We start from the raw sequence: 25,761 nt of genomic DNA, 5'->3' as shown, positions 1-25,761 counted from the left end.
TCAAGTCGGCGTAAAAGAGTATTTTAACATGAATTGCTAATTTGTTCATGTTCTGAAAGGGGGTCACTGAACTCGGAACGTTAACTCTGTTAACGTATCTCTCTCTCCACAGATGATGCTGCCAGATCTGCTGAGTTTCTCCAGCACTTCGCTGTTTTTCTACGCTAATTTGTGATATGTGATTGAAGGGCAGGGGATGGTGGAGTTTACTTAAAGTTTGCTGATTTGCGATGCAATTACTTTTAAAATGTGACTTGCGATTGCCCTGAGTCGTGTTTACAGCGGCAGGCTGCTCAGGGAGTCGCATGCGGAATTGTTACAGGCTTTGGAAGGGAATGTAGCGATTTAGTGGGCTCCCATTGTGACGTCATCCGCCTGGGGACCCGCGGCCATTGGTCGGCCGCTCCTCGGCGGCTGCCACTCAAGACGGCGGCCCGCCCAAACACGGTCCTGTCCCGCCCCCGCCCAGCTCCGATTGGCGAAGACGCCTCGGCGGCGCCCGGCTCACAACTGGTGGAAGGTGCTTTCATTCATAATTTCCAGCGCTCCCGCCTCCTCCTTCCGCCACCTCCTCCTCTCTGCTCGCTCCCACCACACCTCCCTCTCCAAGCAGGCTAGGTTGCGCGAGTGTAATAGGGGTTGGATTCACTCTTCCTTTTTTTTCAAAAAAAAAGGAGCTGCTCCTGTTGAAAGTTGTGGTTCAGGCACCGTATGGAGACGGCGGCTGGAGGCTTTGATTTGCAACCAGAGTTTTGCGCGTGAAGACCGCCGGACGGATTCATCGGCGATGATGAACGTGGAGGTGGCTGTGCTGCTCTTTCTGGCCCTTTGGGTTTGTGTTTGGACGGAAGATTCTGGGAAAGTAGTTGCTGACCGCTACGCCGTGTACTGGAATAGCACCAACCCCAGGTAATGCAATTTGCACATCAGAGAGGTGTAACGAGGGAGCGTTTACATTTATGTTCTGCATGTATTTTAAATTTATTTTTGGTGAGAGTGGAAGAGTTTGCCTTGATTCCTCTAGTGCCTTGATTCCCAGTAACCTAATTTCCCATTGATTTGCTCTGTTTTATAAAGCATCCAAAAGTTGCTTTTATTTCTGCCGTTTCTTGTGATTGTTTAGCTTTTCAATCATAACAAATTACTTTTTTTTTGAACACGAGGGAAGCGACGTACAGACAGCGCCTGACCCAAGCCGGATCGTGCACAGATTTATTGACCTGTTAATTTCAGATGTCTGAAACTGATGCGGAAAGCCAGCCTTGCTGGAGGAACTGTGCTTTTCCTTCGCTTTAAAAAGCCAACACCAAACTTGCGGATGCCTTTCATCTCACTTAACCGAGCGAGCTGCGAACGCCTTGCGCAGCGCTCTTTAATTTTCCTCCTTTTGTTTCAAGAAAAGGAGAACGCTTTGTATTTAAGTGAAGACGTAGTCACTTGGAGGTGTGTGGCCGCTGAGCCAAAAAAAAATCAGTTTGCAAAAGGCGTAGCTTTTTGTTAAGGGTGAATTTGTAAGGGGATTGCAGTGACTGACACGTAAAACGCGGCTGATCCAAAGAGATACTGCAGTGACAAAGATTCCTGTATCAACCCCTTGTATTTTATCGCTGTTAAAAATTTGGATTCATTTAATAGATGTTACAACAATGATCGATGCACTATTTTGGGGGCTCGATTACATAAGTAACTTGTTCCTTATCGAGTTGGAATGGGCCACTCACATTCTGTCTGGAGTGAGGAAGGACAGCTTTTCATTGTTTAAACTTTTATTTTCCCTTACTCGACACCGCATGCCCTTTCTTGAATGAGCTTGTTTAATTCGGGGAAAAATTGAGCACCCTTTTCCCGTAGACGTCGAACATTGTGGAACTACAATGTGCGTGGAAGGTGTTTTCTTTTTTTGTCGATGAAGCCGCGCCACCTGAAGCTGTTCTTGAGATGAGATTATTGAGTACAGTCTCGGGGAAGGAGAGAGAGAGAGGAATGAGGTTTATTAGCAAGACTATCCAGGTGCAACCGTAAGAATCTTACTCCTCAGTCCGTTGTAGAAAATAAGCTCACTCTAGCCTCTCCCTCTCTAAACCACACGGGTTGTTTCACCGCGTGTCTCTGTCTCAGTCTCTCTCTGGTTTATGTGGTTGTCATCAGGTGTAATCCTAGACTTGGAAGTTCTCAAAGCCAAACAAACATTCGCTTTCATCCCTGACCCAGCGCACTTTTTAGGCCAGTGTACAATTTGAAAATGATTCTTTAAAACGCAAAGGAAGCAGTGTGAATGAACTCTGCCTTTCGAGTAGGTAATTCAGTTTTGAGTTTTGTCTCCTGTCTGGAGAGTTAACGAGGGATTCCAGACTCGTTTACTCTTTAAGAAAAAGGACAAACATTGTTGAAATAGCCCAGGACGGCTCACACTGATCCTGTTCTGAAGCAGGTGCTGGAGTAAAGTGTTGGGCACTTTGTGTTCAAGAAGCGAGCCTGTTGCTGAGATTTCATACCCCCGTGCTAAAACAGCACCTGAAATTATTCAGTTTTATACCAGTTTCTATTTCTGCAGTTCAGGGAGAACCGACCGCTTCCAGGGTTCATCCCGACTGCCTACTCTTGCAATTAGCCATTCCAGAGCGTTACTGGTTTAGTTCAGTAAACGTTTACATTCCGCACCCACTCCAAGGTCGTCAGCAAAGACCCATTCCTTTAGACTTGTGACAAAGACAATCGGGATGACAGAGCAGGCACCGCTGCTTGACTTGGCATCGGTCGAGGTATTTAAATACGCCGTAATTCCGAAGCTAGCGAGGAGAAAGCTCTCGCCATCCCTGCCTGTCGCACCCTCTTTCAGTTACAAAGTGAAAGCTCAGCTTCCCAAGTCTGGCTGCACCCGTCAGTGCCCTTGCCTGTTCGGCCTCTCTGTTTCTGCTCTTCCAGTGTATAAAAGTTTGAGAGGTGACCCCACACTTCGTGTGGATGGATCCGTTCCCTTCATTGACACCCAAGTACAAATAAAAAAAGCTTGATTTCAAGTCTGGACCAGGAGGGAATAACTTAACATTTTAATTGTGCCAAAGTAATGCGCTCTGTTTGCCTCAAGACAGCTCAGATTCTGTCAGCGAGTCCTGCGTATAGTCGGGCTTGTGTTTATTACCATACACTAACCTCCAGGAGATAGGTTTGGTATCAACTGTAGCTAAGCACTCTAGAAGTGGTTTGAATTCTTTTGTTTTATTCAACTGAAGGATAGGTTCACAGTCAGTCCATCGTTTTAACTTTGGTATTTGTAACACTGCCAGTTGTACTTAGCAATTTTTTTTGGTCTTTAATTAGCAATTTTTGCTCATTATCTGTTTGATCACAGCATTTGTTCTCCAAGGTACTTTCATACTAACATTTTTGATGTTCAGGGATGCATTTAAACTTTATCACCATGAAGGTAAGCCAACACTTCCAAAAGTGGATAAGGAAATATTGATGTGAGTAATATTCCCAATTAACTTTTCTGAAGAAGTATTGGAGCTGTCTCAGTTTCTGTAACTCTCCATCTGCCTCATATTTATTTCCCCTCTATATTTATCCAGCTTCCACGATCTTAGTGTGGTAATGAAAAAAAATCAATAACTATCTTAGTAATTTATGTTAATACCAAATTACAAACGTGCCTCGCTAATAATAGTTGGACAGTCAGTAAATGGTAGCGCTCTCAATATTACACGGACTAATTTGAATTTACAATGCAAATTACCCAGCTAGATGCAGCATGGTGATACACATCGTTATAATAAATTGTTCCTATAAAATTGATAGCCTTGCTCACAGACAGAGGTAATGGGAGTTTTTAATGAAGCTGCCTGTACGTGGTTAATTTATACATGAGTTTCATAACAACAGGTTCGTTTACACAAAATAAGGATTTTGTGTTTTAGTTGCCTTAAACTCTCTACCAAGCTGTAAGTGGACCTGTCATATGAGAGTATGTGACATTTTATAAATCACGCAAAAAATGTTGCCGGTAGTGATACACTGAAAATAAATAAGCAGCCATATATAGACAGTTCAAAGCTCTCTCAAATGTGGGAAAATATGATGTGTGATTTATTATTATCTCGTTTCCTAATTTATTCTTTACTAAGATCATTCAAATGCCGTTTTACCCCTAACAATTGCCTTTTCTACATCCTTGATACTGCTGCTTAGCAGTCCTACCAGAGATCAATACTGACTTGAAGAAAGACATTTTTTTTCTGTGAGCTCCACAAAAAACACCCAAAAATGTATTACCTTTCTTTTATTCTGTGGAGTCTATGAACCACTTTAAGGAAATTATATAGGAGCAGCTCTTACCAAGTTCTTTTGAAATGTTATTTGTCATGGTTAATAGTGTGCCAGGGGACTTTAATCGGTAAATCGACAAAATCTAATATTCACTAGGTAAGGCCTCACGATTATATCATAACTGTTTAAATACTGAACAGCTACTTATTTTATTTTTCCCTTTTATAATATCCAGCAATCTATTTTTTGTGCTTGTTGGCAAGCAGGAGATTAGACTGATTGTAAGGTATTGCTTTTTAAAACATCTTACTGTGCCTCAGTCATCCCACCTAAAATGCATGGCAAGTCAACTCAAACTGGAACAAAAATCCCATTGATTGGATCCTAATTATGAAAATAAACATAAACTGGTATTTTCAATTAACTGGGTTACAGTGGGATCTCATTACATGAAATACTTCAGCTTGAGACACGAGTCGCATATAAGAAAGGACTGATAATTTAAAGTAATGATATTGGGAACTTGCATCTGCTGAGAGTTTATATAATTCAGAGTTCTATAAAGGAGTCAGCATGTTGACAATGTTGTACAGAAATATTTCTTAACACAAATCCTTTCCTTGTGTATGCATCCCCATACCTTTAATGTATAATTACCACATTGATAATTTTTTAAAAATGGAACATAGAAAGAGAAGTAAGGGCTCTTGTGCTGTGATGGTAGTGCCCCTAATTCTGAGCCAGGAAGTCTGAGTTATTGTGTAATAAAATCTCTGAATAGGTTGATTTTGAAAAACTCTAGAAACAGAGATAGGCTATTCAGCATCTTCAGCCTATTCTGCAATTCAGGTAGATCATGCCTGATTTATTCCTCGTCCTCATGCCTGATTTAATCATGCCTGATTTATTCCTCAGCCTCAGTCCAGTCTTGCTCCATATCTCTTGATACCCTTGCCTCACAAAAATCTATTGATCTCTGTTACGAAAGCGTTAATTGAATTGTGATCACTGTTTATTTTGGGAGGGAGCTCCAGACTGCGAGTACCCTTTGTGTGAAAAAGTGCTTTCAGGTTGCACTCCTCAATAGCTGCTTCCACAAGAGGAAGTATTTTCTCTTCATCTACTCTGTCAAATGGTCCTTATCCTTTGAGACACCTTGATCAGGTCACCCCTCAGTCTTCTTCACCCAGGGGAATACATCGAGGAGAAAGTGAGGACTGCAGATGCTGGAGATCAGAGCTGAAAATATGTTGCTGGAAAAGCGCAGCAGGTCAGGCAGCATCCAAAGAGCAGGAGAATTGACGTTTCAGGCATGAGCTCTTCTTTCTGAAGATGGGCTCATGCCCGAAACGCCGATTCTCCTGCTGTTTGGATGCTGCCTGACCTGCTGCGCTTTTCTAGCAACACATTTTCAGCCCAGGGGAATACATACCAAGTATATGTAATGTGTCCTCATAATTTAACTAAGTCCCAGTCACTGGGGTAAAATCCTGGAATTCTCTCCGTAACAGCATTGCGTGTCGACTTGCAGTGCATGGACTGCAGCGGTTCAAGAAGGCAGCTCACCTTCTCAAGGACAACCAGGGATAGGCAATAAATGCTAGACAGCCAGCAATATCCAACAAATGAGTAAAACAAACCATTCTGGTGCACTCTGTGCTACATATCCTTCCCAAGGCCATTGTATTCCTCCTCTGATGTCGAGCCCAGATCTGGGAATTATTGCCAAGGACATCAAGTACCTTGATGTATAGGAGGTGCAGGAGAAATGGCATAAGACATTGTAATAATTATGTTAAGTACTGTAAGATTCATTTTGTAAGTTTATGATTTCAGCTAAATTTACTTGAAGGATCAGTCTGTTGCTTCCATCAGTAAGGAAAATGGAAAGGATGGGTGCATGCAGCAATCCATTAATCAAGGTTCTGTCTGACCTTTGCTCAGAAATGGGGAGAGAGAAGGGTTCTTGTTCAGGGCATCTCACGCTCCATTACAAAATATAATTTTAACCACCAAAGTTCACAGTCTCACGGATAATAGTTTCAATAGTTAAAACCTCACAAGTAAGCATTATTGTCCTGTGTAATTTCTTTTGCTGATTTGTTCCATTACCAAAAGTGCTTCCCCACCCTTTGTTGAATAATTAGCTTGGTTGCCCATTAAAAATTTAATCAGTTGTGAATTTAGTGATCATTTGAAACCTAGCTGATATAATTTTACTTTTGAAGAAATTAGTAATTTCTGTTTCTAATTAGGATCAGTATTCCTGCTAAGCTCTGCTTCTTTTCGCTTAAAACACTATCTTTTAAAATCTCGAATGTAATCAAAATAAACAAACCACACAGAACTCCCCTAGGATTTGCTTATCTACACTTGGAATGCTTCAGTGAGAACTTCCTTTTTGGTATTGCAATGATTGTTTCAGGAAATGAAGGATATTGTACCCATTAATGGCATATTACTGGATTTTTTTCACTTGCGGTAAAGATTCGCAATTCACACGTGCCACAGTCACGGAATTCCAGATCTAAGGGCGTGGTTGTCTTAAGGTTCAGTCACCAGTAGTGGAGCAATAGAAGTGAAATGGGTGATTGCATGAGAAGTTATTCATAATTCACTCGTGGGATATGGGCGTCACAGACTGAGCCAGCATTTATTGTCCCTCCCAAGTTGGCCTTGCAAAAGTTGTATTGAGCTGTCCACTTGAACCGCTGCAGTCCATCAAGTGTTGGCACTCACAGTGCCGTTAGGGCAGGAGTTCCAGAATTTTGATTCCATGACATTGAAGAAATAGCGATATATTTCCATGATTCTGGAGGGTAGAGTTCTCATGTATCTGTTGCTAGGTATTCATGGCTGTGGTATAACATTTGATAATGGTTCCGTGATCACCACTACTGAGACTAGCTTTCAGCTCCAGATTTAATTAATTAAATTTAAATTTCTCTAGCTACCATTGGTGGGATTTGAACCTGTGCCTCTACAGCATTTGCCTGGGTCTCAAGGGCTTTTGCCCGAAATGTCGATTTCGCTGCTCATTGGATGCTGCCTGAACTGCTGTGCTCTTCCAGCACCACTGATCCAGAATCTGGTTTCCAGCGTCTGCAGTCATTATTTTTACCTCTGGATTACTAGTCCAATGATATTGTCCCCAGCAATTCCTCCATTGGGGTGACCTCTAAGGGTAGTCTGATTGCAGTAGGTGAGAAAAGGAAAATGGAGAATGGAACTTTGAAGGGATGTGAATGCTAGGATCGCAGTTTTGAAATTGAGCTATTGCATTGCTTGGGGTCAACACAGGTCAGTGAGCAAGGGAGTGATGTATGGATGGGACTTTTTTGTAAGGTAGTACTAGGTCTGCAGAATTTTATATTGAAGTTGGGAGACTGATTAGAAAAACATTGCAATGATTGAATGTGAATGTAAGAAAAGCCGGGATCAGGGTTTCATCTGGCAGTTGAGTGGCGGCAGTGTGTGATATTATGCAGGATTTGAGCTGTGTTTTACCTGATTGTCAAATGGGACACAGGGTGTCAATAGTCTGGTTCAGCCTGAGACAGGGACCAGGGAAGGGATCGGTATCAACGGCAAGAGAACTGATTTCAGGACACTGGTCTTTAATCCTGGATCTTTGACCAAACATTTGGCCATCTGTCTCTACCTTGAGTTTAGTGTCATCATTTGCCCTGGCAACGTGGGGTGAAAATGGTGACATATGAATATAAATTGTTGTGTAAGTGCAATATTCTCCTTACTGGGCATTTCTTGGAATTGTCTGAACAATTAAATAGGTCAGGTACTATTTTAAAATCGGTGTTGTTTTTAAAAGATATGTGTAAATAGGTGTAATTTTAACAAGGTTAATGATCCTTGCTGTGATGGGCCTGTCTGCATTGTCTCTCTGACTGTCAGTGTGCAGAGGGTTGCTGCGTTCTGAGTTTCCCCAGTCATGCTGCACCATCAGCAGAGTCGGATTTCTGGGCAAAATCTTTAACACGTGGGAGGGACTGCGAGTGTGATTTTCACACGTGTCATTATTAATTTCATTGGTGTGAAATAGCAGTGCCGGCTGCTGTAAAACTGGCTTAGTAAAAGCACAACGTTGTCAATCATTACCGAGCCTGCTCATTTTGTAATTTTCATGGAAAAGTTCATGTGCCAAATTATTTCCCTAGTTCACTCACCATTGGTCAGTGGCTTTAATATGGAATAGCAATCACTGTGGGGGTTGTGGCGAAAGTTCCAGTGTGTGGTTTTCAAAGGAAGGAGCAGGCACAGAGCAGGACTGTGGAATCCACCCGTGCGAGACTTTAGTAAAAAAAATCCCCCAATGCCTTGTAATCAAAATGGAACTTGACGTGGTCAGTCACCGTAATGCTGTAGCTCTGATCACTACTAAATTGTCCATTCCAGGTTAATGCCTGCCTCATCCAAGCGTAGAATTCCCATCTGCCAAGCCATTTTCCATTCAACCGACCCACTGTATAAAATTCCGTAAGTTTAACTATAACATCTCGATTCTGGCTTAGCACATCCCTCTAATTAAAAGGTCTTTAATTATCAGCAAGGCAACTATTCTGCTGGCATCTTGCACCTGATGGTTTGCTGTACAAACAGCAAGGCACTGTTAAATAATCTGCGGCAAAGCTTTTGTTTTGAAAGAGCACAATAGAAATGTTTGATCAGCAGGAGTGTTGACTTGTTGCTCTGCTTGGTTTGAAGTGCCAAATTAATGACTTCGGCAATCTGCAGAATGGGTGTTAGAAGTTGACTGCTTTTTTGGTGGACAACCTCGGAGTCTGTAACACTTCAGCAGAGAGTAATGAGTGGGTGTGTGAAATTTTCAGAGCAATGCTCGAGTTGTCTTTTTCCCTCACTTGAGTTTTAGTAAGTTGCACCGGCTATTGTTTTCTTGTGTTCTTGTGGGCGGCACGGTGGCACAGTGGTTAGCACTGCTGCCTCACAGCGCCAGAGACCCGGGTTCAATACCCGCCTCAGGCGACTGTGTGGAGTTTGCACGTTCTCCCCGTGTCTGCGTGGGTTTCTTCCGGGCGCTCTGGTTTCCTCCCACAGTCCAAAGATGTGTGGGTCAGGTGAATTGGTCATGCTAAATTGCCCGTAGTGTTAGGTTAGGGGTATGGATGGGTTGCGCTTCGGTGGGTCTTGTTGGGCCGAAGGGCCTGTTTCCACACTGTAAGTAATCTAATCTAAAAGAATCTATTTGTGAACAAGTATCCTTTTTATATGAAAGGGTTACTGCAGGACAGCTGCCAGCAGAACAGAGGAATTCCATTCTTCCTATCCCAGCGTTGATGCTATTCACTTGGATCTACATCTAGCCATGTTTTCATGCTTACCTTCCAAAAACCCCTGTGTCAGCATCCTTTTGGATGGGCCTGTTACAAATTTCCACAACTGTTTACAATTATAGTCCCTTCGCTGATAGCACTCCTGAATGGCCCAATCCTATGTTTTAAGATGTAGAGGTGGCGGTGTTGGACTGGGGTGTACAAAGTCAAAAATATCATGACAACAGGTTTATTTGAACCTGCAAGCTTGTGGTTTCAAATAAACCTCTTGGACTGTACTCTGGTGTCGTGTGCTTTTTGACTATTTTTTAAGGTTTAACCCCTTGTTGTGTGAAGGTTTGTATTTAAAACAAAGCTTGCATTCATTAAATAGTGAGGTCTGAAGAAGGGGCAATTAAAAGCAAAATATCATGGGTGCTGTAAATCTGAAACAAACACAGAATGCTGGAGAAACTCAGCAGGTCTGGAGAGAGAACTAGTCAACATTTCGCATCCAATATCAGACTTCTTCAGAACAGGTACCAGACCTGCTGAGTTTCTCCAGCATGCTGTGCTTGTTGCTGCAGGAGAGTCATACTGTTCCTGAAATGTTAACTGTCCCTCTTTCTCAACAGATGTTGCTAGATTTGATGAGTTTTTCCAGCACTTTTTAAATTTTGATTTATCAAATATCACTTTCACTACATAACCTGCTGCTTTACAATGAATGTGCATTTGGAAAGAACACTGAGCTGTACGAATGGAGGTCAAGTACTGGTTGTCAGTCATTGGTATTGGGAGTGTGGAAACAATTTCAGATGATTGGTTAAAGGGATTTCATGTTAAAATAAGTTCGCTTTGGGATATATTTTCCTGTAGGATATTAGTACCAATTCATTAAATAATCTCAATTGTGGCAGCAGTGGAATGCATAGAAATCTGGATTTCAAAGTGTAGCACTTTTTAAGAGGGCAGGCTGGATCCTTGTTTGGATCCAAGGGCTGTTTCTGTACATTAACAATCCTGTTTCTCAAGCACGCATCTGTTGCAACGGGCAGTGGGCACCTGCTCTCCACTACTGAGGAACAATTACCATTGCAAAGGCAGAACAGACAGACTGATTATAAACAGGATTTGCACCTAAGCATTTGATGCTGTAAGATGATACTCCGATCAGTAAGGTCCCCAACCTAGTGGTTACAGCCACAGTGGCCATTGTGTGAATGTGTCACAGATATCAGTGGATGTCAGGTATCTTTGCTCCTCTGGTATCGGGTATTGGATTAATATTGTATTTTGCAGTGATCGTTCTAATTTTATTTATGTTACAGATTGACAAAGCTCTGTTTTCATAACCAATGATCCCTTGTTCAGTTCCTTTTCTTTCTAAAGAGTATAATTTAACAGTTGACTGAGAAATATTAAAGCAATCTGCTGTGCTCTAGGAGGGAATAGTAAGGATGGTCTTTGGGTCAGTGCTATGGGTCTCAGGCTGGAGTTAGTGGATTTCTACCCTTGCCTCTCCCAGTATGACTATCACTATTACATTTGAAATAAATGTTAATTTAAAGCAGTGTAACAAATATTATGAGGTTGCAGGATCAGTACTATTGTATTGACTTGTTTTATTGCAGAAGATGCTGTAGTTTAAGCTGAGAAAATGTTAATTCTCTGGGTTTCAATGATTACAGTACACCGATAGAATTTTTACTGCGTTGTCAATATATAAAAATAAAATCCCATTCCATCACACATTTCAATAACTTCTTCTGTTCGCATGTGATTTTTGATCTTGTGTCCAATTGAACTGTCTAGAACATCAGCTGCAGAGCTATAGTTTTGCCCTTCCAAACTTAGTTCTTGCCTGCAGGGTTGTTTTTTGAGCTGTTTAACACAAGCACTGGGTACTGGTGAATCCAAATCAATCAGTGACAATTGATGAATTAAGTGCAATGACTTGTTTGATCATATTTTTCTGAATTGTGATTAGGTATCAATAGGTTAAGTAAACTATGTCATGGTGCAGGATTTTCAGAAAGTGATTGAAATGGAAACAAGAGTGAACAGTAATTGGGCAATGGGATGGCTGATCTGCATGTCCTTCTCAGTACGTTACAGCATATTAAGTACTTACTGAAATATGATCACATTTGTAATGTGGAAGATGTTACAATTTGTGCACAGCAAGATCCCAAAAGCTGCAACGACAGCAATTTCTGTTTATTTGTGACGTTGGCTGAGGGATAAATATTGGTCAGGCCACCATCCTTGGCTTATCTTCAAATATTAATTAAATATCCTTTGCACAATGGACTTAGTTTTAAGTCACGCAGGAGCCAGGTCTGACAATGCAGCACTCCATCAGCACTGTACTGGGAGTACCAGCCTAGATTTCCTCCTTCAGCCTCTAGAGGGGCAACTTGAATCCACAACATTCTGATTCAAGAGCTGAAATTGCTACCATCTGAACCAGGCAATGGGTTGGTAAAGAGAGAGAGAGAGAGAGAGAGATGGACAAAATGCCTTGCAAAGTCATGGTGAGAAAGCTTGTCAAGAAATCTAACTGATGCCTAAGAAATCAGTGCTGCTAACACAGGGCAAGGTGTAAATTTACAGTCTTAAAATGCATTGAAAACAAGTTTATTGATGGCCATATTGTTATTTACAAGTCAACTAAATGTGCAAATTTTATTATTGAAGCCACGGATTCCAATCCAAAATCCTAAGACTTTGTGTGTCCATTGAGGGGGTCTACAAAGTCAATCTGTGCATCCTGTGATACAGAGGTGCTATGACGGGAAACATTGTATTAGGATTCACGCCACTTCATGCAGCAGCTGTTTATCAGGCTTTGCGCCAGACTTGCAGCTGGGCTGCGTTTTCCATGTGCATCGTGCCGTTGATTCCTTGATCGAACCAAGGCAAGAAACAGTACGTTCAACCATGTGCTGCTGGTTTCAAAGCAGCTGCAAATCGAAAGTAAATTGGACATGTGTGTGCTTTGCTTTTTAAAAAAAGTCGGCTTCAACTCACTGCTTCTTTTTCACTTCCACCCTTCCCACTGATCCCTTCACTCTTAGCGAGTGCATCGGATGGTAAATTGATTCATTGACACACAAGCACTGCCTCAAGAACAAGGCTTTGGCAAGATTGAATTCATTTATGATCAATAGATTGCAAGCTCAATTCTATCCACAATATATTCGAGCTGTAATTGACCTTTAGACAGATCAACATACAAACACAGAGGCAGACACACGCGCACACATCCCACAGAGCATCTATAAATCAATCACTTAATTTTCCTTTTCTGACTGTTTAACTTACATAAAGTCAAGTTTAGTTGCTTTTACTTTCTTGTTGACTGTTGCAGCATTATTTGCAAAACCTTTTACCTGAAGGAAGTCTCTCCCAGCTTAATCTTCTCATCAGTGTCACCCCTGGTTTCCTCATCTATCCCTCCATGGCTCAGACATCTTCCCTCCTAAATTCTCAGTATTAAAGTTGTGCCACCTTCCCCAGCTTATGTTCATTGTTTCTCTATCTTCGATTTGTCCTCCTATTCCAACAGCAAAAATGAGTGCGGATGGAAATTCTGCATTCCACTGCTTTTAGTCAAGAGCCACTTGAGGTTTCAAGGATTTGTAATCTACTTGTCATGGGGGTCTGTGGAGTTACATTTCTCCACTCAATCTCATGGTTTAACGTCTACAACTTGTCACTTCATTTCAATTACAAATTGTTCTTTTGGTAGTACAGAAATTGGGTTTTGCTGAAAAAAGTCTTGTTTTACCAAAGCATTTTTCTTTGGCTGGCATTAGTGAACATTATCTTAAGAACACCAATCTAAAGAGTGACAGCGCTTCTTACAAGATATAAGAATAGAGTGAAGATTGGTTGAAGAATTGTCATAGGAATTGCACTGGTTAGATGTTGACTGGCAATTAATTGTTGGTCATCATCTAATGGATGCAATCTTCATTACAGTCTCCTCACATACAGCATAAAAAATTCCGAGTGTCTGACACCAATGATTCAATTATAAACCTCCTTTTTTAAAATGTGCATGTGCACAAGCGATATAACTTTTTTAATTGCAAAATTTTTACTTTATTTAACAGGGTTTTTTCCTCTTCTGTTTACTTTTTCATTTTTAAGCGTTTGTCTTTTTAAATTTATTTTACAAATTTTGCCGCGGCTAGGCGTGAATCGGTGTCAGCACAAACACAACCCCTTTTACCTTGTGAATGTCCTGAAGAATGCAAGATGAAAAGCTTTGACGAGGTGTCTTTTTTTTAGGCAATTCCCAGGTTCAATAAAAGTCATTATTTGGATGTGGGTGATATTGGCTGGTCTGAATTTATCATCCATTCCCTGAGTTGGGAGCAAGAGTGAGATTTTAGCTTTGGCCAGAAGCAGAATGTCTTACTTGGCCCCCTTCAAGTGAATTAGGCTAAAACTGATAGTGTCCCCTTGCTGAAAGACTTGATTTCTGCTGCTTGTCCATGAATGAGCAGATCTGTTGTATTAATAACTCTCTGCAGCTGCACTCGAAGTCGGAAGTCTCTGGGTGGTGAGTCCCTATTAGAAACACTGCTTTGCGATACCTTGTCCAGTGTTATCTCACAGTTTTGTGAGTTGTGAACCTTGAGGAAGGATTTTGTTTTAGGATTTAAAGATGTGTTCAAGGTCTCGTTGGTAGCTTATCTTCAAAGATAATTGTAGCGCTGCAATGTTCCACTGCTTCAAAGGTTGTTTCTGTTACTGTAATGTTGCCTACCCACGAATGAATCTAAAACTTTCCCCAGGTCCTGATACATTTTGTAATTTGAAACTCTGTCTTGTATATTCCAGTGCATGATTTTTGAACCCGAATTATATGTAAGTGTATATATTTATGTAACATGTGCACATGTTACTTCCTATTTTTAAAACCACGTCTCTTGTGGGAGATAACTATGTTCTGCTTTACAGTGTTTGTCTCATTCTTCTATATCAACTGTCGGCCATGCGGAATACTCTGATTTTGGCTCGGCCTGTGTCCTCGATGTCACCACATATCCAAGAGACACTGCATCAATGTGACGGCTGTATAGAAATTTCTGTCATAGACACACAGGCTCCTCATAAGCAGCAGCATATTTCCCAACCAAATGTAAAGGTTCAGTGCACTGCTTCCATTCACTGCTCTTAATCCAAGCATAACACTTCTCATAACTCCACAACTAATTTGTTAGGGATTCCAGAGCTCTGCACTGGGGTTGGGTTGGGGAGACAGGTGATGACTGGGATGGGGGTACAGGGTATGGGGTACGGGCGTTCCTCAACTCAAAGGGATACTCCTTTTCACCAAGGCTTTAGAACACGTTAAATGGTACTCTGAAAACCTGGATTCATGACATTTCTCTGCCTTTTTCTCCCTTCAGTAGTTTCCCACTATGTTGGTCCAGTGTGTCTCACTCTGTTGCTTTCCCTTTCATTAGGGGACAATGGCAGTTTCTCCGGCGCTCTCTGGGAAGGGTCCATCTTGAATGGACATAATCCCTCTTTGATTAGGAAACTGCTGTCAGGGTCTGTGAAAGGACTCAGGGGCCGTGCTAGGTGGGGGGTTATGGGAGATGTCAGTCACTGAAGTGTACCCTTTTTAATCCTCTGAGCTCATGGGCAGTGTTTCTAAAACTGGGAGTCACACTAGTGTCATACCACCTTGAGAGAGAGTGCAGTTTTTGCTCTGATGTGACAGTTGAATGATAAAATGTGGAGGGGGCCGTGTTAAATCTTCAGAAGGGGATATTTCATCTTTAATGCCTGCTACAGGGTCAGGGGACAGGATTAATTTCAAGGCCTTTTAATATATCCAAATATATTTCACTTCAGGTTCCCACAAGCAAGTGAAACTGTTAAACCCTTAATCACTCAGAACTGGGTTTTAGTCCATTGACTTTCAGCTAATCTCAAGTGAAAGCATTATATGGAAGCACTTTATAGCTAATTTTCTTCATTCACCTTCAGTCTCCTCTTCATCTTGCAATCTTTAAAATCTAAGTTGCATGCTACAACACTTCAAAAATACTCAGTTGGCTGAAAAGTGCTTTGGGATGTCCTGAGGTCATGAAAGGCGCTACGGAAATGCAAATCCTTCTACCCAATCGCCACTTCCTGATTTATCTCCCTGTCTGTTCTGTCCACTGCATTTTTGTTTCGGTGCTGTCTGCATGATGGTCCTCAAAACCCCCACAGAGCTTTCTCACTGCAGAATGGGAAGGTAGGACTCGTTGAGGCTTGACCCGTCAGAAGATCATCAGCAAGGAACAAGCTTGTGTATTCTCATCCATTTCACAAAATGGTGTCTGTGTCTAATTGGTCTGCAGCACACTTTTCCATGTTTGGCGACGGGACAGAGCAGAAGGAAGGAGTATGCATTTTTTAAAAAGAAACCAAGCTGTAGCATATCCTGGATGTTTTGTTTTCTGTGTCGATTCATGGAATTATAAGATAGTTGTGGTACCGTATTATGATATAATATAGAAGCCATTTGACTCATCGAGCTCAAGCTTGCTGTCTGCCAGAGCAATTTATCTAGTTTCATTCTCCGCCCCTTCTTCTTTTGTCCAGCAATTTATTTTGCCCTTCAGATGCTTATCCAGTTTTCTTATGAAAGTGACGAGTGAGTCAGCCTCCTCCTCACACTCTCAGCCAGTCCATTCCTGACCACTTGCTGCGGAAAGATTCTTTTGCCAATCAGTTTAAACCCATGTCCTCAACTTTCTGGTTCTTCTGCCTGTGAGACCATCCTTGGCTCAAGAACTGGTGTGATTCAAGAAAAAAAAGCTCACCATCACTTTGTCAAGAAAGTGTCTTTGCCAGGAATTTCCCCATCCCAAAACAATTTGCATTTGATTTTAAAAACTATTTTTTCAGCAAACCAACTTGTTGAGAAAACAAAGTGCAGTCTCTGTTTTAAGTAAATAAGTTATTCCCTAATGGCTGTCCCACACCAACTGGCACTTTGTACAGAACCTGTGATTGAAAAGAATCTTTTCTTTTTTAATAAAAGGTCACTTTTTATGCCTTTAAGGTGAGGAATAAAAGTAATGAGAGAACGAATCCCCCATTTCAGACATTGGATATGAGAAACAGAATAAGACTCATTGACCCCGTGGCATGACGAGAAAACCTAAGGAACCACAGATGCAGGAAATCAGAAACAAACACAGTAATTGCTGATAAAACTCCTCAGTCTGGCAGAGGAGAGAGATCTGAGTTAATGCTTCGGGTTGTTATTTGCAATTGTGAAGAAGGGTCACTGGACCTGAAATATTAACTCTGCTTTCTCTCCACAGGTGCTGCCAGTTTTCCCAGCAACTTGTGTGTTTGTTTTTGACCTTGCGGTATGACTAAACCCTGATCTCAGAACTGTCCATCATTGCATCGAGCAAATTTCATTTCCTACACTTGTCACACTTGTATTATTTTTCTCTCTGAGTCTAATATCATCACGTAGTCATAGTATCGTGTAGCACGAAAACAGATCCTGTAGTCCAACCAGTTTGCGCTGAACATATACCCAAACTGACCTAGTCCCACCTCCCTGCTCCTGGCCCATATTCCTCCAAGCATTTCCAATTCATGTCCTTTATCCAAATGTCTCTTGAAGGTTGTGATTGTACCCACTTCCTCAGGAAGTTCATTCCACACACGAGCCACCCTACATGGGGCATTCTCCTGCTATGAGCCCACTCAAAGTTCAAATTAAATTGTGACTGCTCAAAATTAGTTAGTTCATGACCATGAGATTGAGCAGAGAAAGAAAATCACCATTCCAGCAGTTTTGCTTACATTGTAATGGTTGTTTTCGTGCTGATCTCCCAATGGAAGGTCCTTCACTCCATTCTCCAAATCTTGTATTTTGTGCTTTCCTCTCCAGAATGTTTGGTAAAGCCTAACACTTTCAATATCGCCTAAAGCCATTGTTCGCTCTCTCACCCTCCCTCTTCGTCTGTATCACTCTAATCGTCCTTCAGTCATCTCCTTCAGTAATAAAATGCTGCAGCTGCTGGAAATCTGAAACAAACACAGAATATTGAAGGTTTGTCAGTAACTGAGAGAGAAAGTGCTGTCAAGAGAGTTTCCTGTCTAGTTTGGTTAAGAAAAGCCAAACCAGACTCAAAATCTTAACAATGTTTCTGTCTACACAGATACTGACAGACCTTCTTGACCTTGAATTTCTCCAACATTTTCTATTTGTTTCAGGTTTCCTTCAGCATATTTTCATTGTCTTAGAAATGGTCAGTCCATCCTTGTTTCCTTTTCTTGATGATACAGTATTCACTGACAATCTTTCCTCCTTCACCATCTGAGAACCTCCTTCATTGCTCATGTGTTTTACGAAATGACCTGCTCCATCCTTCTCCAGAACCAGATCTCAGCTCCCTTGGTTTTGTTGCACCTCCCAGGGTCAGTGTAGCAGCAAGACACTCCAAATCACAGCCTGCTTATTCCTTTTTTCAGATCTTAAAAATTTGGATGGATGCAAATGCAGGAGCAACAAGTAAAAGGACAACATGTAAATCTTTTGCACCTTACAATTTTTTTCCCCCCCAAAGGACTTACTGGAGGGATTTGATGCATTGTGATGAAGGAGAGACAAATAGAGAGAGAACAAATCTCCAGCCACTCTACAATCTCAGTAGCAATCATGGGAATGCAATGTGGTCAACATTTCAATGTTGCTTGTTCACCCATAGCTGTAAATTATTTTTGAGATGTGATTATTCACTATATAAGAAAGTTCATCTTTCAATCATCCCGATAAGATCAATGGAATGATTTCAAAATGGTTGCCGATAATCTGGCATTGATTAACCTCCCTGTCTCCCATTGTTACCTGTGGTGTGAAGAATCCATTATTCTTTCATCAGCATCAGGAAATCACTTCTCTTATTTAATATATGTTCCAATAACAGCACCGTTAGGAACACAATATACAATCAATGCGTATCAAATTCTCAATTCTCATGCTGGATCCTGTTAAGTGTATGTTCCTATAACAGTTAACAGCAAGAGGCTGTGCACTTTGCAGTAATTAACTAATGCATCTGATGAAAAAGTAATATTCTATCATTAAAGATGCCAAGAGGTGCCATCCCGTGATAGATGGGTTTAAAAGCACCAATATATTGCCATCTTTGGCAAAAAAATGAAATAAAAATCAATGTTTACCTGAAACAGAGTGCTGAGGGAAAGGAAACAATATGGAAAGTGTAGATTTAACTATTTGCAAGCTGAATGGTGTTGTCATGATACCAGGATGGGAATTTCACCTTTCAAGGGAAATTTCAAATGAAGTCATGCTTGCCTTTTTGGATCGATATTTCAAAATCTCATGGCACTGTGAGGAGGAGAACAAGGAGTTCTTGGATATCCAAGCCAATATTTGTCCCTGAAACCGCACTAATTACTTGGTCAATCGTTCATTTTGTACAAGAGCTAATGTGCGTTGATTATGTTTTCCTTTTAGCTCACTAAGAAAAGCAAAACATTTCTTGTAAAATAGCTTTGAGATATCCTAAGGTATTCAGAGGACTGAAGAAAAGCAAATTTGCTTTCCTTTCTTTGTTTTATATTTCTTTGGATTCAGACGTCCTATGCTATCCACTATCTTTATCTGTATTGGAATCAATAATTAGTATATAGTTTCATATTAGAGTCATTGAGATGTACAGCATGGAAACAGACCTTTCGTTCCAACCTGTCCATGCCGACCAGATATTCCAACCCAATCTAGTCCCATCTGCCAGCATCCGGCCCATATCCCTCCAAACCCTACCTATTCATATACCCATCCAAATGCCTCTTAAATGTTGCAATTGTACCAGGCTCCACCACTTCCTCTGGCAGCTCATTCCATACACGTACCACCCTCTGCATGAAAAGGTTGCCCCTTAGATCTCTTTTATATCTTTCCCCTCTCACTCTAAACCTATGCCCTCTAGTTCTGGACTCCCCAACCCCTGGGGAAAAAAAAAATTGTCTATTTACCGTATTCATGCCCCTCATAATTTTGTAAACCTCTATAAGGTCAGCCCTCAGCCTCCGACGCTCCAGGGAAAACAGCCCCAGCCTGTTCAGCCTCTCCCTGTAGCTCAAATCCTCCAACCTTGGCAACATCTTTGTAAATCTTTTCTGAACCCTTTCAAGTTTCACAACATCTTTCCGATAGGAAGGAAACCAGAATTCCCGACAATATTCCAACAGTGGCCTAACCAATGTTCTGTACAGCCACAACATGACCTCCCAACTCCTGTACTCAATACTCTGACCAATAAAGGAAAGCATACCAAACGCCGCCTTCACTATCTTAACTATCTGCGACTCCACTTTCAAGGAACTATGAACCTGCACTCCAAGGTCTCTTTGTTCAACAACACTCCCTAGGACCTTACCATTAAATGTATAAGTGCTGCTAAGATTTGCTTTCCCAAAATGCAGCACCCTCATTTATCTGAATTAAACTCCATCTGCCACTTCTTAGCCCATTGGTCCATCTTGTCCAGATCCTGTTGTAATCTGAGGTAACCCTCTTCGCTGTCCACTACACCTCCAATGTTGGTGTAATCTGCAAACTTACCATCCAAATCATTTACGTAAATGACAAAATTTGAAATGGAAATTCCTTTTTGGCACTGGAATGGTGAAGCAGAAACTGGCCGCCCAATGCTCGCCTGAAATCAGGTACAGGGCCACTGTGACATATTCTTCATGAGTTGTATGTGCCAATCAAGCATCTGAGAGCAGTTCACCAATTCCACAAAGACAAACCTGCAACCTTTGGTAAGACCTGGGAGGTAGGTGATTAGCAGAGACTGTTTTGTTATGTGTCACAGTTAGTATCGCCAGATACCTTTTAGGGGCCATTAATGAAGTTTCCATCTTGCTGACCTTTGTTGGAGCTTGACTGAGAGAAGATTGCTACAGTTTACATCTGAATGCTTAGCTGAGCTCAGATGTGGAAGTGTCTGTGATTTGTAATATATGTAGTTATCAGGAATTGTAATAAAAGTTTATTGAATCCTTCAGTACTACATTACTCATGTCTCTCATTCTTATATTACAGGATGTAACAAAAGTATTATCTTACCAGATATGAATAGCCTTCTGCAGTTTAAAAAGGCAATCACTGTGCTGAAGGACTTGCTCCACCCCTAGCCATGCCGTTCTCGTACAACCTCAACACTGGCATCTGTGTGAAATTGTGGAAAATTGCCCTATGTATGTCCTATACACACACAACTGGATGATTCCAATGCAGTTATTTCTCCAACAGTCTGCTCTTGATCATCACTAATGTGACAGAAGGGGACATGCTTAGCAATAGCCTACTCTTTGTTACTCCCTTCGGTTTCACCAGTGTCATTCAGCTCCTAATCTCATTAAAGCCTTGCTCCCAACATGAACAAAACAGCTGTATCCAGAGGTGAGGTGAGAGTGTATCAGAGCAGCATTTGAGTGAGTGGGCCTTCAAGAAGCCCTAGCAAAACTACAGTCAGTGGGAATTAGGGGGAAAACTCCTTGCTGATGCAAAGGAAGATGGCTGTGGTTGTTGAAGTCAAGATTAGAGTGGTGCTGGAAAAGCACAGCAGGCCAGGCAGCATCCCATCATCAGGAAGGGCTTTTGCTCGAAATGTCGATTTTCCTGCTCCTCGGATGCTGCCTGGCTTGCTGTGCTTTTCCAGCACCACTCTAATCTTGACTCTAATCTCCAGCATCTGCAGTACCCACCTCCGCTCTGTGGTTGTTGGAGGTCAGTCACCTCAGTTCCAGGACACCTCTGCAGGAGTTCCTTAGTGTCCTTCACTCAACCTGCTTCATCAATGACCTTTTCGCCATCATAACGTCAGAAGTGGGAATGTTCACTGGTGGTTGTATAATGTTCAGCAGCACTTGCGGCTCCTCAGACAACGACAGTTTATGTCCAATTACAGCAAGACCTGGACAAAATCCGGGTTTGGGCTGACAAGTGGCAAGTAGCATTCATGGCACACAAGTAGCAAGCAATGACCATTTCTAACACCGGAGAATATAGTCATCACTTCTTGATCTTCAATAGTATTAATATCACTGAATCCTCCATCAAACTCCTCAGGGTTATCACTGCTCAGAAACTGAACTGGACTTGCCATAAATACAGTGGATGCAAAACGTCAGTTGCTGTGAATGTCTCAGCTCCTGCTTCCAGGGCTCAAGTCAAGACTGCCATGAAGTTAAACCCCATTTTCATGGATGAGTGCTGCTTCAACAACAGTCAAGAAGCTTGACACCATCCAGACAAAACCTGATTATCAACATATTCACAAATGTTCATTCCCTCCGCCATCAATGCTTGGTAGCAGCAGTGTGTACCATCTACAAGATGCACTGCAGAAATTCATCAAGGTTCGTCACAAACCAATGACCACTACATCTAGAAAGACAAGGACAGCAGATCTATGGGAGTGCCACCAACTGCAAGTTTCCCTCCAAGCCACTTACCACCCTGACTTTAAAATATATTGCTGATCTCTCACTGTCCCTGGTCAAAATCCTGGAACTCCATCCATTAAAGCATTGTGGGTTCTCCATACTGCACATGGATTGCAGCAATTCAAAAAGTTCATCACTGCCTTCTCCAGGGCATCTAGGGAATGGGAATAAAAGCTGGCCCAGTCCGCGACTTCCATATCCCATGAATGATTAAAAATAGCCTGTACCCGTGAGGGAAGAATAAGTGGGTGGCAGTCTGAAAGATAGGTCAGGAGTCAGTTTTGGTTCTTAGGAGTGCCTCGGAACTGGTATCAGCCCTCTGACATGGTTACATTTGAAGTAACTGGTTCAGTGTAGCCCAATGTCTGGGGGCTGTATATAATTAGAACACCATTCTATTCTAGAATGGAGATGAATAAGTCATTCTCCCATCTGTGACATAGGAGTCCAAATTGCTCTACGTGATAGACTGATTTTATCCTCACACTTTCTCTTATTCATCCATCCTCCACTCAATGCATTTTTGCTGGAGAAGTTATCCTTCTTTGATTTGGGGATGTTGCTGTCACTTATGAATGTGCTCTGTGAATGGAGCCTCATTCTACACAGACTCTGTAATCACTCTATTTGCTCTGGTGCTCTGTTTTTCAGCAGGATCTGTTTGCTGAGTAAGTACTTTGCTTTCTCTGAAGCTGTCCATTTCCTGTAAGTCCTCTTGCAAGAGCTTTAAGGATAGAAGTAAATGAAAGAGTCACATGTCTGACATTTCTCCAAGGTTGGATTAAGTTCCAGGAGTTTGGCAGTAACTTGGCATTGCCTCACTGGATCGTAATTACACTTGACCTGAGGGCACATAGCACTGATGTTTATATTGGGGGGAAAAAACACAGCAAAATCTCTTCATATTGGTCTGTTATGAACACTGATTCACCATTAACACAGTTTTAAGTAAAATATGAGAGACATATTCCCTTTCTTCTATGTGCATTGCCTCCTCCAGCTGCACCAGGGAAGAACTCCCTTTTCAGTAAAACGTGGAAACTTCCATACCTTCAGTCTTAGCTGGCTGTGAACTCTACTTATCAAGGTGAAAGATTAGCATATGATTGGTGCCTTATCTCAGATTAGTTTTTGCTGGTAATGGGTGTGTAATTTGGGAAAGGTAAAGTCAGTGCCACAGATTTGCTGTCTCTTTTTGTTTCTTGTCCATTAGTTTTCAAGCTGAGAAAATTGTGCAAGAGGTTGGGCATTCTGATTTGCACATCTAAATTTCTGATGTACATTTCTGTTCCAAGCTCTATATTGGTAGTGCGATGATCTTAAAAGTCATATGACACTGTTGCATCTTTATCCCTGAGCTGAAGAAACAGCATAATAGGAATTTACAGAGGGAGTGAGGGAAACGGGGAGACATGATGCTGAGACTGTTCTGCAGAACTGGCTATGTTTAACAACCTCAGCATTGACAGAAGATCTGACCTTGAGAACTCTGTGCCACATGTCTGGATCCTGGTCCCCTGTTATATTCCCTCGCTGTTTAGAGTTATAGAGCTGTACAGCACGGGAACAGACCCTTCGGTCCAACCCGTCCATGCCGACCAGATATCCTAACCCAATCTAGTCCCACCTGCCAGCACCTGGCACATATCCCTCCAAACTTTTCCTATTCATATACCCATCCAAATGCCTCTTAAATGTTGCAATTGTACCAGCCTCTACCACTTCCTCTGGCAGCTCATTCCATACCCGTACCACCCTCTGTATGAAAACGTTGCCCCATAGGTCTCTTTTATATATTTTCCCTCTCACCCTAAACCTATGCCCTCTAGTTCTAGACTCCCTTCCTTAGAACCTTTTTGATACACAGAGCTGCCTTTATCCTTCTTTAAATCAGAAGCATTCATACCTTTTGAAATCATAACGTATGAGCTGCACTTAAAATGTGTTGTCTTTGAGAGTTTTACATTTATTGTTTCTATATTTGAACCAATAATTCTAATCCTATTATAACCTCTTGGGTTTCTGATTCTCATTGGGCACATTTCTGAAGGGCCATCATATGACCTACTGCTAATGATGTCATCATACATTCTTGCCCTTGGCAACTTGGTGTAGGCATCTTCTTTGCACCATCTTCCTATGGAATCAGAATGCCAATAGACACTAGTTAACTCAATTCTTGAGCGTCGAACAACTATTTTACTCCACAGTTTAATGCTTAACTATTTAAGTGAAGGAAAAAATCAATGTTTGAACGCTATTGGCCTATCAAGATTTCCCACCTTGTCTTCAACATGAGCACTTCGATACATTCCTAGGGTTGTGTGGATAATACAACTGTGACAGTGAGATGACTGATCTGTAAGAACCACAACCATCCAACTTGACACTAGATGTGACTCCAGTCAGCTATGTGTCTCCCCCAATTTCCATTGGCTATAGTTTTGTTTGGGCTCCTTGATGACACACTCAGTCACATGTTGCTTTGGTGGCAAGGACAGATACCTTTGCCTCACTTCTGGAGATGAGCTCCCTTTTTTTGTCCAAATTTAAACCAAGGTCAGGAGTGAGTGGCTCTATCAAAAACTAATATTCTTAAGCGATTAGTTTGGATTTTCAACCCCTGCAGAGGTCCTGGTTAGGGATGTTCCATCAGACTTCATGTTTCTGTAAGTATTGGGGGCCAATGTATGTGTCTAATGGTGATCTTCTGAGTAGAATGTGGTGGGACCAGGCAGGCCTTGTGGCTCCAAGGCTGCTCCTTTAAGGGTCTCCATTTTAAATCTGCCCCTCTCCGAACCCATCACCACTACTTCACCTCCACCTCCTCCCCCCCCTCCCCACCCCCCCCCACCTCCTCTCCCACTTGGGGCTGCAACTCCCCTTAATAAAATTAAAGATGGGGGTATGTTGAAGTACATTCTCTCTTACTCCACTTTCCATCATAGCCAGTTACTCCTTTCATGTGGAATGGCCTTTCAGCTTTGAGATACTATCCATCATTTTTTAACTGGATGCCAGACCTGCCCTTTGGCTAATAATTTGTTGTTCTAGAGAAAATCACAGGCTGTTTTCCTCCAGAGTTGAGGTCAGGAGCCAGAAACTGTCATGGCTTCCATTTGCTGCTCCCAAACAAAAAAATCCAGCTCCTTATTTTCATTCGTGCAGCCGTGCCACTGGCTGTTGACTCTAAAAAGGGCTTTGAAGAGACATTTGATGGTGCCTACAACAACTGATGATATTCACTCATTTCAATCTTAAAACAGCTAGAATAGCAGGCATGTGACAGAACCTTTTTGTATTTCGATGCCTCATATTACTTCAGGTACAGGAAGAGGTTACCTTGTTTTTCAAGCTTGCTCTGCTCTTCAGTGTGATTCAAGCTGCCCTGTGACCTAACTCCACATACTGCCTTTGCCATCTATCCCTTAATACCCTTGGTTAACAGAAAGTAATCATTCTTGGATTTAAAATTGCAGTAAATGACCCAATGTCAATTGCTGTTTGCAGAAGAAACAATTCGAGACTTTACCACTCTTTGCAAATGGAATTTTTCCTAATTTCACTCCTGATGAAAGGTTGAGCTCTCATTTCCATGGCATGTGCCTTTGCCCTGGATTTCCCCAACCAGCAGAAATAACTTCTCTTTTTGCACTGTTATATTCTCTTAACAACGTTGGATTCA

The 25,761-nt window shown here is 41.8% G+C and overlaps 1 protein-coding gene across 1 annotated transcript in view; it reads left to right on the top strand.

The window, feature by feature from the left end:
- Positions 1-777: 777 nt before the first annotated feature.
- The window catches only part of LOC132829082 (ephrin-A2-like), a 367,146-nt gene continuing 342,162 nt past the window's right edge, over positions 778-25,761 (top strand). The window contains exon 1 of the mRNA XM_060846388.1: positions 778-909. Within this exon, the coding sequence (XP_060702371.1) occupies positions 788-909 (122 nt within the window). The 5' untranslated portion in view covers positions 778-787. The remainder of the gene's footprint in view (positions 910-25,761) is intronic.

This window comes from Hemiscyllium ocellatum, chromosome 28 (genome assembly GCF_020745735.1).
Source record: "Hemiscyllium ocellatum isolate sHemOce1 chromosome 28, sHemOce1.pat.X.cur, whole genome shotgun sequence".
Taxonomy (NCBI): Eukaryota; Metazoa; Chordata; class Chondrichthyes; order Orectolobiformes; family Hemiscylliidae; genus Hemiscyllium; species Hemiscyllium ocellatum.
The sequence above is the reverse complement of the archived record's forward strand: the minus strand, read 5'-3'. Positions and strand labels throughout refer to the sequence as shown.